This window comes from Podarcis raffonei, chromosome W (genome assembly GCF_027172205.1).
Source record: "Podarcis raffonei isolate rPodRaf1 chromosome W, rPodRaf1.pri, whole genome shotgun sequence".
Lineage (NCBI taxonomy): Eukaryota > Metazoa > Chordata > Lepidosauria > Squamata > Lacertidae > Podarcis > Podarcis raffonei.
In genome coordinates, this window is record NC_070620.1 from 10,164,868 (window position 1) to 10,183,282 (window position 18,415).

General features: G+C 45.7%; 1 protein-coding gene across 1 annotated transcript; it reads left to right on the forward strand.

Moving 5' to 3' along the window:
- The first annotated feature begins 15,061 nt into the window (after positions 1-15,061).
- Positions 15,062-17,466, forward strand: LOC128406120 (adhesion G-protein coupled receptor D2-like). Its single transcript, XM_053373144.1, has 3 exons — positions 15,062-15,125; positions 15,922-16,203; positions 17,347-17,466. The coding sequence occupies exons 2-3, from the start codon at positions 15,958-15,960 to the stop codon at positions 17,464-17,466; spliced, it is 366 nt and encodes a 121-aa protein (XP_053229119.1). The 5' UTR covers positions 15,062-15,125; positions 15,922-15,957.
- Positions 17,467-18,415: the final 949 nt, after the last annotated feature.

Sequence of the window (18,415 nt, forward strand, 5' to 3'; positions counted from 1 at the left end):
CTTTTCTCTGTCCTGAATCTTCCAACATTCAGCCTCATTGGATGCCCACGAGTTCTGGTGTCATCATGCGAGAGGGAGGGGGGAAACTCCGCTTTCTCCACACCACATGCAATTGTTTATGCTTCCGTCAGGTCGCCTCCGGTCCCCTTTTCTCTACACTAAAAAGCCCCGACTGCTGCAGGCTCTCCTCACAGGGGAGCCTCTCCATCCACCTCAGCCGTTTTGCAGATATCAGCTGATGGCTTGTGCGAGCTTTGCAAGCGACACCTTCCATGTTTGCGGCCTGTGTGCACAGGAAGAAGTCCCTCCATTCAAGAGAAGTTACCCCATTCAATGCATTCCCCCCTGCTGCAGATGTGAAATTCGTGGAGAATTCAAGTGTGGTGAAGGAAGCCCAGGAAAAGGCCAACACAGCCCTGATGGAGTACACCCTCTGCAACTACCCACACGCCACAGACAAGTTCCGCCAGCTTCTGATGCAGCTGGCTAACGTCCGGTCCCTGAGCATGCAAGCGGAGGAGTACCTGTACCACAAGCACCTGAGCGGGGACGTGCCCTGCAACAGCCTCCTGATTCAAATGCTCCATGCCAAGCGGACATGAGAGCGCAAAGCAAGGCTCTCTGTCCCCCCTTCGTCTGGGGAAGAGACTCACGGCAGCAGAGGTGCAAGGGTGGTGGCAGATAGGTCAGGCCCCAGGATTGGGGGGGGGGTGTAGGGTGACAGGGAAGGGTGAGTGTCTTGTCATCCCCTCCCCACAGGCGACCTCTCCCAGTTCTGACTTTCATACATGCCATTGAGAAGCTCCAGGTCGCCTGGTTTCCCCACCAGGCAGCTGCGGGTGCAAACCCCAACCCTTGCCTGCATTTTGGTGTGATTCCTCCTGAGTTCCAGGCTCTCGCTCTCTAAAAGCCATGGGGCTAAGCTGTGTGGGGACTGCCCTTGGAGGCTGTTTAGGGGATGCTTTGGGTGGGGGTTGGCTTTCCTAACTGGGTGGGAGAGGAGTCTTCTCCCAGGGTGTGTGAGAGAGGAGGCATCTGCCCGAGCTCCCCACCTGCTCTCCAGGCATGGTCCTCTAGCTGGATGGCTGGGAAAAGATGGAGAGAAAAAGGCCCAGTACAGCTACCCATTGGAAGGCCCCCGCACCCCGTCTGTCCCTCTGCAGGTAGTGGCCAGGTTGGCCACAAGGATGATTTCTGTGGCCCATGGGCCACCATGAGAGCGAGATTGTTGTGCCTCAGATACACTGAAACCACTCTCCCCCTTGGGGCTTCATTTTGGGAGACCTTTCTCCGAGGCCTTGCAGCTATGAGTTGAGCAAGTCCGGTGCTCCTTCTATAGTTTGCATTGGTTATCTGTTAGTTGCATTCTCATATATATTTCCCTGTGGGTTTTGATTACACTTTGCAGCATTTTCTGCTCCACATATAATGTTTGGACTACTTTTGTGTGTCTCTTCTGGTTTGAAAGAGTTGGAGAAGACAGTTTGGAAGTGCCAGGCTCTGCCTGTATGTGTTTTTTTCCTTCTGAAATAAAAAGTGCTCTTAAGTGTCTCCCTTCTCAACATTTTACTCAGAAGGTCCTTCTGAGCATTGGTTAGTGGTGAACTATCTTACCAAATAAGACATTCCAATAAAGTTTTCAATTCAGTTATAGCTCTGTGTGTGCGTGTTTTCTTTTCCTCCCCTCCTCAAAAAAGTCTGCATCTTTGGTTGGGTACCATTCAGGGCGGTAGGCAGAAAGGCACTCTGCACCTGATCAGAGACTCTGCTCAATTTATCACTACATTACAGGTTCAGGGCTGAGTCCTGCCATGAGAGCATGATATGGGTGGTCAACACCTTGGGTGCAAGAAGTTTCCAGCAGCAGGGCCACATCCCTCTCTCTGCACATTTCTCTCCCTCTCTGAAGGACATCTTTTTGCAGCAGATGGTAGGCAGGCTATTTACAGACCTCCCATGGCTGAAGCTGTTCGAATAGTGTCCTCACAAGTGAGCCTGGGAATAGCAGCAGTTTGGGGGAGTTTGCAATTCTTATGCATGGACAGTTGGCCGGCTCTGTACGGAAAGGCAGGGGCACACACGCACGCACACGCATGCACACACACACACACCACCCTCCCCATAATCCTCAGCTAAAGACTCATTAGTCTCCTGCACTAATTGGCTTCAGTGGGCAAATGCTGGCCATCTGCAACGGCATTTGTCTGGGCACCAGAATTAAAATACGAGCCACCATTTTTCCTTTTTTCCTTTTTTTTCAAATAATCTTTATTAGTTTTTCAATTAGATACTCCACATACACATATTGTATTACATTTTACATTTATACTTGCTCTTCAGAGCCCAGGTTTGGAAACAGCAGCAATTACCAACAGTAGAAGAATGGCGACAGAAGGTAATGGAATATGCAGAAATAGCCAAACTAACAGGGGAAATTTGACAACAGGGCGAGGAAACATTTCAAAAAGAATGGGGAAAATTTATGTTGTGTACAGGAAAGATAAGATGAAATAGTAAAACCAGTAGAATTGGAAACAAACCTCATAACAGGAAAGATTAAGAACAGTGATGGATAATGAAAATAAGAAGAAGGGAAATGTATAAGGAAACTAATACAGTGGTGCCCCGCAAGACGAACGCCTCGCAAGACAAAAAACTCGCTAGACGAAAGAGTTTTCCGTTTTTGAGTTGCTTCGCAAGACGAATTTCCCTATGGGCTTGCTTCGCAAGACGAAAACGTCTTGCAAGTTTGTTTCCTTTGTCTTAAAACCGTTAATACCCAGAGTGCAGTGCTTGAAGAGGTGCAGTTGCGACTTGACTTCGAGGAGCAACACATAGCACGCAGTGTGGTAGCCTTTTTGAGCTTTTTAAAGACTTTGCTGAATTTTTGAAGCTTTTCCAAAACTTCTTTTGCAGCCATTTGGTAAGTTAAACTTTTGAAACTTTTTTGGGGGGGTTGGATTTTGGGTTGGGGTGTTTAGAATTCAAGGACTTGGTGTTGGGGAGAGGTTTGCAAGAATCTGGGAGCTTGTGTGTTTTTTCCTGCATTTTTATGGTTTTCTGTGACCATTGGGCCATGTTGGTTTTTTTTAAAAAAAAATTTGTGGGTTTTGAATTTCTGTGTGCTGGGTGGCTGGGGGAACAGTTGAGGAGGGGTTTGCAAGAATCTGGGAGCTTGTGTGGTTTTTTTCTGCATTTTTATGGTTTTCTGTGACCATTGGGCCATGTTGTTTTTTTTTTAAAAAAAATTGTGGGTTTTGAATTTCTGTGTGCTGGGTGGCTGGGGGAACAGTTGAGGAGGGGTTTGCAAGAATCTGGGAGCTTGTGTGGTTTTGTTTTTTTTTTTTTTTTTGAATTTTTATGGTTTTCTGTGACCATTGGGCCATGTTGGTTGTTTTTTTAAAAAAATGGGGGTTTTGAATTTCTGTGTGCTGGGTGGCTGGGGGAACAGTTGAGGAGGGGTTTGCAAGAATCTGGGAGCTTGTGTGGTTTTTTCTGCATTTTTATGGTTTTCTGTGACCATTGGGCCATGTTGTTTTTTTTAAAAAAATTGTGGGTTTTGAATTTCTGTGTGCTGGGTGGCTGGGGGAACAATTGAGGAGGGGTTTGCAAGAATCTGGGAGCTTGTGTGGGTTTTTTTTTTTGAATTTTTATGGTTTTCTGTGACCATTGGGCCATGTTGTTTTTTTTAAAAAAAAATTTGTGGGTTTTGAATTTCTGTGTGCTGGGTGGCTGGGGGAACAGTTGAGGAGGGATTTGCAAGAATCTGGGAGCTTGTGTGGGGTTTTTTTTTTATTTTTTATGGTTTTCTGTGACCATTGGGCCATGTTGTTATTTTTTAAAAAAAATTGTGGGTTTTGAATTTCTGTGTGCTGGGTGGCTGGGGGAACAATTGAGGAGGGATTTGGAAGAATCTGGGAGCTTGTGTGGTTTTTTTGTGTGTGTTTTTTGAATTTTTATGGTTTTCTGTGACCATTGGGCCATGTTTTTTTTTTAAAAAAATCGCTAGACGAAAAAACTCATGGAACGAATTAATTTCGTCTTGCGAGGCACCACTGTATAACTAACAGTAGTGGCAAATGAATACAGACAGACAACAAGAATTGTATAAACACAAGGATTTAATCTGCGAGTATTTGGTTCTTTGCTTGCAACTCTCTGAGTTCAGCAAAGCCAAACAGGATCTATTATCTTGATACACCTGTATAGGACATTTCACAGAAACTCTGATGTCCTGAAACAGTTGCACCAACCATTCACAATCCATGAGTGAAAATGCCAGGGCATTGAGTTCTGCTTCACAGGAACTTAGGCTTACTGTCGTCTGCTTTTTCCACAACCAGTCAAACAGACAATGGTTGTACATGTAGCATACTCCAGAAGTGCTTGTACCATCCGTGGTATCACTTCCAAAGCAAGCATCTGCAAAGATTTCAAGACCTCCAGTCTTCTGACTAGTGAACCTCAGTCTGTAGTGCAAAGTCCCCTTCAAATAGCGGGCTATGCGCTTCAGAGCTTTCCAATCCTGAACAGTAGGATTGTTGGCATGTCTGCTAAGCAGATCAGTGCTTACAGCTATGTCAGGTCTTGAACATCTAGCAATGAAATTCAGCTTGCCTAGAATGCATCTGTACAGTGTGGTGTCAGAAAATGCTTCAGCAGTACTATCTACCTGGTAACCTGTCACCATCGGTGTGTCTAATGGGTTTGCATCAACCAAATTCAACCTGGTCAATACATCAGCAATTTTCTGTGTCTGGTGTACCAGAAAATTACCTGTTTGGTCCTTCTCCACCTGCAAAGAAAGATAGTTGGATACCTCACCAAGATCCTTCATGTCAAAGTGCTCCTTCAGCTGAGCTAAGGTGCTCTCGTACAAAGCCTGATTCTTCCAAAACATCAGAAGATCATCAACAAAACATAAACTATACAGTTTGTTTTGCCCCTCCTCCTTGACAAACACACATGGATCAGCTTTGCCTTGGTGAAAACCTAGAGAAAGCAATGTCTCGGTGAATTTTGTGTTCCAACACCTGGCATTCCGCTTGAGACCATATAGGGATTTCCGTAGTTTACAGACCATTCCCTTCTGTACCTGCACTCCATCAGGTGGAAGCATATACAGTTCCTCCCCCCAAAACCCCGTACAAAAAAGCTGTGTTCACATCGTGATGAGAAACGTGCAGTTTCTTTCTTTCTTTTTTTTAAAAATAATTTTTATTAACAGGCCAATTACATCACATTATCCATATCACATCAATTCCAAATTATATATCCAAATTTTAATTCTTTGTTGGGGGTACCCATACATCAAGCTCCGCTCGAGTCCAAAACAGCATCACTTATCTTACTGCTTTAATTAGACAGTTCTGTCCAGTTTGATCCGGATAGTCCTTTATTACTTTCTTTCTCTTCTTGTTGTTATCATAAATTCCTTTCTTTGCGATCTCTGATGATTTTCACAAGCAGGTTAAAAGCTGGCATTGTATGTGGATTTTGTACTCTTCCAAAAATCGTATCGATCAGGGACAGCCTCTGTACAACACTTCCATAAACAAAATTAATCTCCGATCTGTCCTTTATTTTTCTCAGGCTTACCAAATAAATCAAATGAGTCTGGGGGCTCTGTCAGGCCAAACTCACATTCCAACATTCCTTCTCATTCGAACAATCCTAATTCTCCTCCCCCAGTCCTTCTTCCTCCGGCAAGCCTGTCTTGGCGAGACGCCATTTTTTAACTGCGTCATAAAAAAATTTCTCTTTTCTCACCGTTCTCCAGTCTTCTTTCCTATTATAATCCATCCCACATAGTTCTTAAAGTCCTGCCTATGATTCATAAAAACGCGACGATCTTGTTTCTATCTGGGGTGAAGGGTTATTAATGTCACATCAATCATGCAGGGAAAAAAGAGTTTTTTCCTCCACCACCACCACCACCCCCCCGCTTCGTTCCAAACATACAGTCTCCTTGTGGTAATTCATCAGAAGATTTACTTATCCGTCCGTCACTCCTGGTCGCAGAGATCCGTTAATCAGCAGTCTTATCAGTCGAGCTTTACTTGATGTATGTGCTTTCAGCTTCATTTCCAATCATGTGTTTCCAATTATAATTCCAAGCTGAAGCAACCAGCACGCGCTAATTGGAATCGGCGTCAGGAAGATCTGACTTCACTGAGGGCCTGTGCCAAGTGTTTGGCACCCCCATCACTCGTATCAGGGGGTGCATTGTGAACACCGCTGGCAGGACAGTGCTCCCCCACATCCTGGGGGAGCTTAGGAAGGCTGCATACTTCCCATAGCAGCCCCTTAGTACCTCGTATGGGTCAGAGAGATGTTATTGTCGGCCATCTTCCAACGCGCCACCTGGTGGCCCCGAGAAACGTGCAGTTTCTCTTCTGCAGCAATCTTGAGCATTAGCCTAATGCTCTCATACTTGACGGTGGGTGAGTAGGTCTCGTGGTAATCCTGTCCTGGTACCTGAGAAAAACCTCTGGCGACCAATCTGGCTTTGTGTCTGACAACCTTGCCAGTCTGGTCTGTCTTGGCCTTTTGCTGCCAACCAGCCTCATTCCTGGGACTGCTGGCACTAGGTTTGGTTCCTATCCAAGGAATCAACTTCAGCCTTCATGGCATTAAGCCATGGTTCAGCATCTTTAGAGGTTAACACCTGAACCTCTTTGAAGCTTGCAGGTTCCCACACCTTCTCTGAGCTACTAAGAACCGCAGTTGCTGTATTAGCAAACTCATCAGCAAATCTGTTTGGAGGTTTGCCTTTTGTGGCCCTTTCAGATCTGCATACTAGACGCAAGTCTTCTGCACTCATCTCCTCTTTCTTAGGAGAAAAGTGGCCAATGGTGAACAGTGGTTCTTCCAGTTCAGTGTCAGACACATCAGATGGTCTGATTGAGGCCTTTGCGCTCTTGTAGTCTGCTGTGTCATCACTGTCGCTGACATCATCAGCAGTGCCGCCCACTGAGCTGGAATCCGAACTCTGATCATCATCCTCAGCTTCCTCTTCTTCCTCAGCCTCTTCATCCTCTTGTGAGTGACTCTGGAAAATTCCCACATTCCCCCCCCCCCACTTAGGATTGTACTCAACACTCTTTGTGAACCTAACGGACTGAGAGTCAGTCATGAATACCCTGTATGCACCTTTTTCGTACCCCATGAACAAACCATGTGCCCCACGCTTCCCAAGCTTGCTGCTCTGTGGGTGTGGACCCACATGTCAAAACCAAAGATTCTCATGTGCTTAACATAAGGTTTCTTACCAAACATCTTCTCATAGGGAGTACAACCAATAGGTGATGACAGTCTCCTGTTGTACGAATAAACAAAAATATTCAAAGACTCAGCCCAATATTTCTCAGGGAGATTGGCATCATGCAACAAGGTTTTTAGGCCTTGCAGCAAATTTTGGCCTGTCCGCTTGCAAAGTCCTTTCTCCCATGGAGATCTGGGACTTGAGAGGTCATGCTGGATTCCCTTCGCAGTCAGGAAAGCTTCCAACTGCTGAGAAGTGAATTCACCGCCTCGATCAGAAAATAAACAGCCAATGCGTTTATTGTGAGCATTCTCCAACCAAGCACAGAACGCCTTGAATCTAGGAAACGCTTCTGACTTCTGCTGGAGCATAAACACATGAATGTACCTGGAAAAAGAATCAATTAAAACCATGAAGTACCTTGCTCCACCCAAAGAGGGCGCAAGTGGACCAACCAGGTCTGCGTGGACTAGCTGATAGGGTTTGGAAGCCTGTCGGCTAGACACTTTGCCTTTGGGAGCAACCTTCACTTTGTTTTCTGCACAAGAGACACATTTCATGTGAAACTTACAGGGCTTTATGGTCAAACCCTGAACCATCCCAGGCATCTTGGCCAGCGCCTGCCATGCCATGTGAACAAATCTTCTGTGCTGTTTGTGAATACAACCTGAATGAAGAACTTTGTTAGTTTGTGCAACACAACAAGATTCAGCATTAGACACATCAACAGCTTTGTCATCATAAGTTAGCAAGAACAAGCCATCTACAAACTTAGCATGCAAAACGTCCTCTTTGCCCTTCTTAATAACGCAGATGCCCTTCTTGAAGGAAATCTCAAAGTCTTGCTCAGTCAGCTGTGGGATGCTGAGCAAATTGTCTGCAGAATGTGGAACAAAAAGTACTTTGCTGATGGTGGTGTGCCGACTTGCCAGTTTCACTGTCCCAACTCCTGCAATTCTCAAAGTCTTACCATCAGCCTGTTGGATCCCCCAACCTGAGGCATAAAGGAAATAAACAGGTGTCAATTTCCACAGATGTGCCTCGTGGCTCCAGAATTGACAATAAAATGGCTTTTGGCCTTTGGAGCAGCAGTGCTAGCAAACAAAGTCTTGTTTTGCACAGGCCTGGGTTTCTCACCCCCTCCTTGCTTCCGGCCATCTGCAGGCTTTTTCTTTTGTTTCCCTTTTGCCTTTGGACAAAGACGCTGCAAGTGGCCTTCATTTCCACAGTGCCAGCACTTCACAGCTGCCAACATCTTGGCTCCCCCTGGAGGCTGGAATGCTGCCCCACACTGCTCCCCCCTGAAGCACACAAGCTGGTTCCGCTGCGTTCCTCCTAGCATATTCATTTTGGAGGGTCACCAAAACCTTTGAAGCAGTGAGCTCCTGCGCAGGTAAAGTTGCCAGCTGGCTTGCCACAGCGTGGTAACTATCGTCTAGGGAATCCAGGATAAGGATTGCAAACAGAGACTCAGGCATATTAAAACCTCTCTGAGTCAATTCCTGTCTGAGATGCTGCAAATGCAAAATGTGGGCTCTAAGGTCTTCCCCTGGTGACAAACATTTCTTGTGCAGTTTTCTGAAGTAAAGCAACACAGACCCAGCCTCTTGTTGGAGATGACAGGCCTGAAGCCCTTCCCACATCGCACGCGAGCTGGCCTTGCCAGTCAGGGTGATTAACTCTTCAGGGTCGACTGAGAGCAAAATTACTCCCATGGCTTTTGAATACTGTGCCACCCATGCATCCCTCAGAGGCGCTGGGGGGTCCTCATAATCAGCAGAGTGAATAACTTCTCACAACAGAAGTGGTGGACAGAGACATGTGTAAGCATATCTACAGGCGTTTATTCAGCATAGTTCAAGAACAAAGGAAAAAACATGTCTGCTTCCCTTCATGTCCAAGCAAAACAGCAGTACAGCAAAAGCAATATACAACGGAAGTTCCCAGCAGACTGTGCTGGAAGTAAACAGACATGTGACATACTACAACTCCACATATCTGTTCCTCTTAAGGCGGAATGGAACATCAATATCCTAACATAATGGAGCCTGTGCTGATTCAGAAATGAAGTAGTATAACCATAGAGGATAGCCATAGCCCCAAAACTTTTGCACCCCCTCCAGCATTTTCTCTGATGAAAATAGGGACATCTTCTTCTACATCAGGAAGTTTCTCCCGCTGCACACGTAGACATCATCTGCGCATCAACATGGGTCACCTTGAGCCAATTACAACCTCTCCGCTGAACCTACCTTGGAGGATTGTTGTAAGGAAAAATGTGCGAGGGCAGGGATCATTTATAACACTTTCCACAGATTAATAGAATGAAATAAATTTTAGCCTATAAGCTCCCTTGAGGGGAAAAGATGTTGTTGTTGTTGATGATGATAATGATAATGGTAAAGGAAACTGGGAGAATTATCCAGAACATACCAGCAAATAAATCCTGTTGAACTCAGTGGGACTTAGTTCTGAGTAAAAATGCTTAGGAGTGCAGTCTAAGTCTTTATCCAGTAACCTGAGAGTAAGTTCCACTGCATACAGTGGGACTTTCTTCTGAGTAGGCAGGGTCAGGCTCCATCTACAATAAAGGAATCAACACTCCACACGTTTCCTAACAAATGGCTGGCTGCTGAAGCATTGCAATTAAAGAATTCAAAGTGGATTTCTTACATTTTCTGTCAAAATTATAGGAAGTGCTTCGTATGCCAGCTTCACCATTTCCTTCATTTGGTGCAGTTATTTTATTTTCAGTATAATTAGCATCCACCCACCCTCCCACACCACTTTTAATTGTTCTCTGAGGCGTGAAGGGGAGGAAAAAGGAAAAGTGGGACATTCCAGGATCAATTCAGAAACTGGGACAGCTTCTATAATTCCAGGACAGTCCCTGGAAAATTGGGACATTTGGAGGGTGCAAAGAGATTCATGTATAACTGCCCTGCCCAGATACCACCATGAGCACAAATTGTCATGAATGCACAATAGAAAGGATACGTGGAGGGGGCCCATGTGTTCTGCTGAGAAGCAAAGAAAAGTGGGCTCTTAGGCAGTCTCCTGAGACTGGTCAACTGGATAAGGCCCCCAAGTCCCACCCCAAGCCTTGGGCCCAACAGCTTAAGAACCCCTCAGTTGCCCCAGGGCAGGTTGTATGCAGAAGGAAAGTTGGCAGTTCACCGTCCTTCCCTGCTTGCCTCTTCAGGGCTTCCTGTGTTTATTGTTGGTGTGACCTTGACCACGTCGTTCAACAAGTACGTGGCAGAGAACCACTACTGGCTGAACGCGCAGACGGATATCATCTGGGCTTTTGTGAGGCATGTCCTCTTCGTCCTGACAGTAAGTGTGTCAGGAAAGGGGGGGCCTCCTCCTTTCATTGGCAGAGTTTGCAATGCAAAAGGTTCTTGCTACCATGTGTGGCAGGATTGGGTGCATGTGAACAAATGTTGGGATTCAGTGGTTTTCAAACTCAGCGCCTTCACAAGACAAAGAAGAACTCTGTAGACCACAGGGTGCGTTTACTTTCCATGTGTGTGGGAGATAACTCTGATTTACACAACAATATACTGGGGTGGGTGTTTCCGTGTTCCCTGAGAGTAGGATTCTGGGAAATCTCCCCCCTCCACAACTGCCACCTCTTAAAGCCGCTGACTGCTGTTTCAGGTCCAGTCCCTGACCCTCTCACCTCTCTCCTTTGCGCTTTTCCGAGTAGTGATTTTGCTGATTAATCCTGCCGTCCAGTCAGCACTCCCTGCATAGCTCTGCTGGGACTGACCTAGGCAGAATATACAGAGTTGCAGCGGTCCTGCCGTCCGTGTGAGATAGAGGGATAAATCAGTCCAGAGACAGTTTGTTGCTATCTCTAAAAGCATTTATTTACAAGCCATAAATCCATCGGAACTCTCCGGCATTTCTCCGGTGCTTAGAGCACACACAGCCTCTCTGTAGCGTCTCTCAGTCTAAAGTGAAAGTAACTCTCACAGACAAAGACAGACAAAGCCTGTGACTATGGCCCTACGTCAGGCCCCTCCCCAGATACAGGACACCAAGGAGTTTTAACCCTATAAACTCCAAACTCCACACCCCCTCTTGTCCTGCATCTGGGGGAAATAAGCAACAATGCTCACCCCAAACACAGACCTTCACAAAACTCCCCATGCTTCTGGAAGGTTAGCGGTTTTAACCCTATAAACTCCAAACTCCACAGTGATGGTGACAGTCTCCAGTGCACGGCGACGGTCAAGGATGCTGACCCCCAACAGCAGCTTGGAAAAACAGATTGGCATCCAGATCCGGTGAATCCTGGGAGGCCCCTGGGGCTGCCCCCTCCCCCTCCAGAGAAGGGCACCAGAGAAGCAAAAGGACATATATCTGAATGCCATTTGCTAGGGAGAAGAAGTGTGAGAGCCAGTGGTGATGTAGTGCTTGGAGGGTCAGACTAGGACCGGGGAGGCCAGGGTTCGAATCCACACTTGGCCAAGAAGCTCACTGGGTGTCCTTGGAAGCCAGTCACTGCCTCTCAGCCTAGCCTACCTCGCAGGGTTGTGAGGAGGGGAGAATCATGTACACAACCTCGAGCAACTTCGAGGAAAAGGTGGGCTATAAATACTTTAAACAATAAAATAGAATCAGAGGCCACATTCCCACCATAGATTTAAAGTGTTGCAATACCACTTTGAACAGTCATGCCATCCCCAAAGAGCTGTGGGAGCTGTAGTTTACTTAGGGTGCCAAGAATTGCCAGGAAACACCCTGTTTCTCTCACAGAGCTATAGTTCCCAGAGTTCCCTGAGAAAGAGGGATTGATTGTCTTTTTAAAAGCTTTTTTTTAAAAAATAAGATTTGCACATGGGACGATTGAAACATCATACTCACACACATCATAAAAACAGTAATAACGTCAAGAGGGATAAAAATACAAGATAATACAGCTTTAAAAGGATGAATGATGTAAAATATATGCCATAGTTGATATTTATTCAAAATATATCAAGCATTCATAAACCTTGACAGATAAAATAATATTTAGTAGGAATGCGCCAGCCATGAGATCGTTTGGTCATATATATTTATATGGGAGGGATTGATTGTTAAACTGCTCTGGAAATTGCAGTTCTGGATGGGGAATAAGTGCCTCCTAAATAACTCCCTTAGCAAACTACTGCTACTGCTGCTTGAATTTGTACACTGCCCTTCACCTGAAGGTCACAGGGTGGTTCACAACATCAACTGCACCTCCCAGGATTCTCTGGGGAAGCCACAATGGTTTAAATTGGTATCCAGTGCTTTAGTGTGAACATGACCATAGAAGTCAATTGTAGAATTGTAGAGTTGGAAGGGATCCTGAGGATCATCCATTCCAACCCCCTGCAAGGCAGGAATGTGCAATAGCAGCTGGGATTAGTAGAGAGGAGGACAAGGAGATGCAGCCAGAGTGAATGTCAGGCAGGGTCACCCCCTGGCCAGTTATAAGTAAGAAGACAGGCTGAGGTTGGTGGGGCCCCATTTGCCCCAATAGACCAGCTTGCACAGCTTGAAGCCATTGGTTCGAGTCCTACCCTTTGGAGCTGGAGAAAACAAGCTTGCTCCCTCTTCCACCCAACAGCCCTTAAGATATTTGAAGATGGCTATCATATCTCCATCAATATGCCAGCAAGTTTGGAAAACTCAGCAGTGGCCAGAGGATTGGAGAAGATCAGTCTGCATCCCAATCCCAAAGAAGGGCAGTGCCAAAGAATGCTCCAACTACTGCACAATTGCACTCATTTCACACACTAGCAAGGTTATGCTTAAAATTCTACAAAGAAGGCTCAAGCAGTATGTGGACCAAGAACTCCCAGAAGTGCAAGCTGGATTTCGAAGGGGCAGAGGAACCAGAGACCAAATTGCAAACATGCGCTGGATTATGGATGTTTTGACTTTTCAAGTCTGGCAATGGGCCGTGAGGAGTTTGGGGATGTGGGAGTCCTCAAGTTTGGAGGGGGCTTGAAACATGTCTTTAAAAACCATATGGAGTTCAGTGTGGACTATGGAAAAGGGGCTGATCTGTCGAGAAGGGACAAAAATATTGTTAAGGTGGAGTTTCCACGAGTGAAAGGAGTAGGAGACAAAGTAAAGTACGGGTATAAATATGAAGAAGATCTGCGGAAGGGACATGGAAGAGACTTAAGGGCCTCGGACATAAGATTACCAGGTTAATGAACTAGATGGATGGGATAGAAAGGACTGACTAAACCCGGGACCAGGAGGAAGAGACGTTGGATGAAGATTGGAAGAAAGTTTTTTTTAAAAAAAATTATTTAGGATTGTTCTGGAAAATTAATGAATATCAGAAAAATGTTGGAATGAAATTATTTCTTTAGCAGAAATGTTAAAAAGAGTTTTGCAAGAATATGTTAAGGTTAGGAGAAACTGGTATGAATAAGACTTAAGTTTTAAATTTTAGGGTTTTTTATGTAATATAGGTTAAAATAGATCAAGGTAATTTAATGACAGGATATTATGGAAAATGGAAAGGATTTGCTGTTATAATTAATAACTAGAATACAAAAAAGGGAGGTGTGAGGAGGTCGATGAAATAAGGTCATGACAGTTAAGGATTTGGGAATATTGGGTTTGTTTTTAAATTTTTGTGGTTTATTTTTGTTTTGTGATTTTGATGTGTTATGTGTTTTGCTTTTATTTTTTGATTTTGACCTTTATCGATTTGTATTGTTTGACTGCTGTTTGTCTTTCTATTGTTTTTATCTCCCCCCCCCCTTTTTCTCTTTATCTCTTTTGTAATTTTAAAATTCTTAATAAATATCATTTAAAAAAAAAAAAGGAGAAGGGGACAACAGAGAATGAGATGGTTGGACAGTGTTCTCGAAGCTAGCAGCATGAGTTTGACCAAACTGCGGGAGGCAGTGGAAGACAGGAGTGCCTGGCGTGCTCTGGTCCATGGGGTCACAAAGAGTCGGACACGGCTAAACGACTAAACAACAAGAACAAGTCCACTGAGAGTTCTGAGAGTTGTCAAGAGACCCCTATTCCTCTCACAAAGCTACAATTACCAGAGTGGTTCACCCCCTCTTCCCGTTAATTAAAACACAAGCCACTTTTTATTAATGGAAATGTTTATTTGATAATGATAATAGAATATTTATTTATTTAAATGCTCATATTCCTCAATCTCATGCCAAAGTGCCACAAGGCTGGGAGCGAGGGATCAGATTCCACTTCCTCTGGAAGAGAGTTCCAAGGTTTTGGAGCCAGCACTGGGAAGGCCCTGTCATGCCTTGTTCAGCAAGGAAACTGTGCCTTTGAAGCAGGTCTTCATCACTGGGTTGGTTTCCAGGGGAGAAGGGTACTTCTGGTATCCCCAGTTGTTGGATCAGCCTGGATTTGTGGTCAGAGTGGCCTAGAGAGACACCGGTTCAACTCCCCCCTTGACCACAAAGTGCTCTGGGTGACTTTGGGCCAGTTGCTCTCTTTTGACCTTGTCTACCTTGCAGGGCTGTGGAAAGAATTAATCTTCCTCTTATTAAAATTTATATGCCATCCTGCACCTGAAGATCACAGGGCAGTTTACAACGTGAAAATACAACATGAAAACACAAATTACATAGCATAATAGCAAAACACCACCACCCCTCCCCCACTATCACACTTAAAAGCCATAGATGGCTTAATCAGCCAAAGCCCTAGTTGAAGAGGAATGTTTTTGCCTGGCTCCATGAAATGGGTGAGGTACTAACTTTGTAAACCACCTTCCACAACCTTCCATTTGCATGTCTGCTGTTTCCCCCTCAGATCTTGAAGAAAACAGTCAAAACCTGTCCCACAGCTCATAGCTCAGGTTAATGCATGAGCGAATGCGACAGTGGTGAGTCTAAAGCATTGGCTTCAGCCCTTCAACCCTGAGGGCTTCCACCTGTGGTCCAGCATCACTGTGTTGCTGGCCAGGCCTCACGGGCCCTGGAGCCTTTTCTCAGTGCCCCCAAGTGTTTCCTGGGTGAGTCTGTGGGGAAGTTGATTTCTGGGAGAATTTGGGGTGGTACAGGTTGCAGGGGGTTGGACTTGAAGATCCATGGGGTCCTTTCCAGCTTCACAGTTCTGTAATTTCTGTAAGAAGCTGCCAGACCCCTGAGCCATCTAGCTGAGCAGGATGATTTCTGGCAGGGGCCATTCGTAGCTCTACCTGGAGCTGCCGATGGGGAGTGGGATTGAATCTGGAACCTTCCTCACTCAAAGCCAGTGCTCTTCCACTGAGCCACAGCTCTGGGGACACGTGACAAGTGTCTAGCCTTGTCTCAGGAGACCCACGGTGGGCAAAGCTTCTTAAAGTCTGGTTGTGGGGCACAGACATCTATTGACACATCTTCTCATCTCAGCTCTCCACATTGCCCCTCTGTACCCGCCCCCCCCCCACTCCCGGATTTATGGCTTCCTTACACACTTTCCCCTAAAGTGCCTTCAGCTTGTGCACTGCTCCCAACCCAAAGTTCCCATATAACAGATTTTGGAACAACTGCTACTAAAAATACTTCAAAAATGGCTTTGTGCAGATCAGACACATCTGGGTGGATTTTTCCAAAAGGGGAGGCACACACACCCCTTCACCCACCCTGCCCCCATTTAGTCCCCCTTCTCTAACCTGGGGGTCTTGTTTCTGGCTACAGATTCCTGAGAGTATCTTCCAGGCAGAAGCCCGAGGCATGGACCTTTCAGTAGCCGCTGGTTACCTAGGGGTGGTGGAGACGGTCCTGATGGATGCTGAGCCGACATCTCTGGATGCAGCTGCTCTTCTGGGCATCTTGCAACTGCTGAAGGAGGTCTCAGACATGGATGCCAACGAGCCGGAGGAACTGGCAACGCTGGAGCAGCTGGGGCAGCACTACGTGGCAATTGCCGGGGCAATCCTGGAGGAGCAGAATGCTGAGGAGTGGTCCAAAATAAAGCCGGTATTAAGTGGCGGGCGGGGGGGTGGGTCTGGTGAGCCCCAATGTTTGAGGCAGGAAATCCAGAAAGCTGAAGCAGTCCTGATAGTCCACCATCCCTTTCCATCCTTGAGAGTATGTGGCCAGACCAGGACCCATGGGAGACCCTAGGGCCATGAAGCTGACAGAGGTGACCTTCGAAGGCAATGCAGGCCTCTTAGTCCCACTGACCTCACAGGGCGGTTGTTCGGGGGTTAAACACGGAGGGGATACCTTGAGCTCCTTGGAGGGTTTTTTGGCAGGGCGGGGGGAGGTGAGATAGAAACACAATAAATAAAGAAACACTAGATGGTTGTCCGGCCTCTGCTGGAAGATTTTCAGGAAGGTAGAAATATACAGTATAAGGAAATAAATATCCCTGGGTACACACCTCAATTAAATGAGTTGCATCACACCTATGCTCACAGCAGTTAGACTTCTGGCAAAAATCTAAGTTATCAATCCCACTGTCTGCTGTGGCAGAATTTTACGCAACTAAATATGTACTTTATTACATGATTTACTACATTATTCCACAACATCCATTTCAATGCAAAGGAAACACAATTCGGTTTGGAAGGGCAGTTCATAGAATCAAAGGAGTGAAGAGTTGGAAGGGATCCTCAGGGTCATCTAGTCCAAACCCCTGCAATGCAGGAATCCCAATTGCTTCCATATCATTGGCAAGCTGAACACAACAAAGGTGAAGACCAATCATATTCATTGATTTCTGTTCCAGACATGGGGCAAATAAGCAAACTCTGCTTCCGTTTCCATCAGGATTGTCTGATGTCTCATACCACCTCCCTCTGTGTGACTGGCTCCATTGTCAAACTCTCCCTACTATCAAGAAGCTTCCCTAATCTTTGACCAAAATCTACCCTCCAGTAACTTAAGCAGCAGAGAAGTCATAGAATCATACAGTTGGAAGGGACCCCAAGGGCCATTTCGTTCCAACCCCCTGCAATGTATTAAGCAGCCTTTGCTCTCTTCAATGGGGCAGCCCCTCAGAGATGCTATTATATGCTGCCCCCCCAGTCTGCAGGAGGAGGGCCAGGGAAACCCTTGGGCAACGTCGGATGATGATGATGATGATAAGGTTTGGGCAGCTGCTCCTGTGCTCCTCAGATCCTTGATGGACCCATGACAGTTGTGGAAAACATGGACAAGATGGTTTCCAGCCTCCATCAGCTCCTGAGTACAGAGAGGCCAAAAGTCACCATCTGGTGTAAGAATGTTGGTGAGTAGCAGCAAGGCTCTGGGGTGCGAGGGGGAGGAAGAGCCTGGGGAATTGTTAAAGCAAATTTGATGCCAGAAATTCAGTAGGAAAGGAATTGAAAGTAAAACTGCAAATATCCTAATGCTGTTACACAAATTTGTGGTGCATCTCCCACAGTACTGTGTAGAGTACTCACCTCAAAAAGGATACTGCAGGGCTGGAAAAGGTTCAGAAAATGCAGCCAAAATGATCTGGGGGATGGAGGGACTCCCCTATGAATGAAGGCTTGCAAAATTTGGGGCTTTTTAGCTTTGAGAATGTGGGAATGTTGTGGATAGAAGGAGAGGATAGATTGATTAAATATTGTCCTCCCTCCCTGACACTGAGTCAGTAGCACATTCCCCAGTATATAGCAGGAAGCTAGTTGGTAGATTCGTTTGAATCTCTTTACTTCAGCAAACCAGGGTTTGATCCTGGTAAATTCCCCCTTTATCCCTCTTATCATTACTTTTAAAGAAGACACAACAGTCTTCTTTAAAAGTAATGATAAGTGTTGAATGGTTTCTTTAAATGTAAAGGTTCATCATTGTTTCACCCAGTGTGTATGTCTTTAAGGGGCCAGAGCAAGGGCCAGAGCAAAATAACGAGACCCAGCTTTACAGCTGTGAAACATAGCAGGTGCTGCTGAGTTGTATTGATTAAGCTGTGTCAGCAATTGGGTGTAGTATAAAAGGAGCAGCACCTAGTTCTCCCATAACTCTGGGGGATGGGTTGGGTCTGGTTTGTTGTTGATGTATTTAGTGTATAAGGAGTTTTTGTTTTTGTAATTAAAACCTTGTTTAAGTTAAAAAATGCCCTAATCTGAAATACCTACGCATTTGGGGTTCAGATGTAATTATGCATTATCCTGCTAAGCAGAAATTGGGTGAGCATAGTGTTCAGGGAAAATTAATGGGCTACCAGCAGGGGGCGTACAGA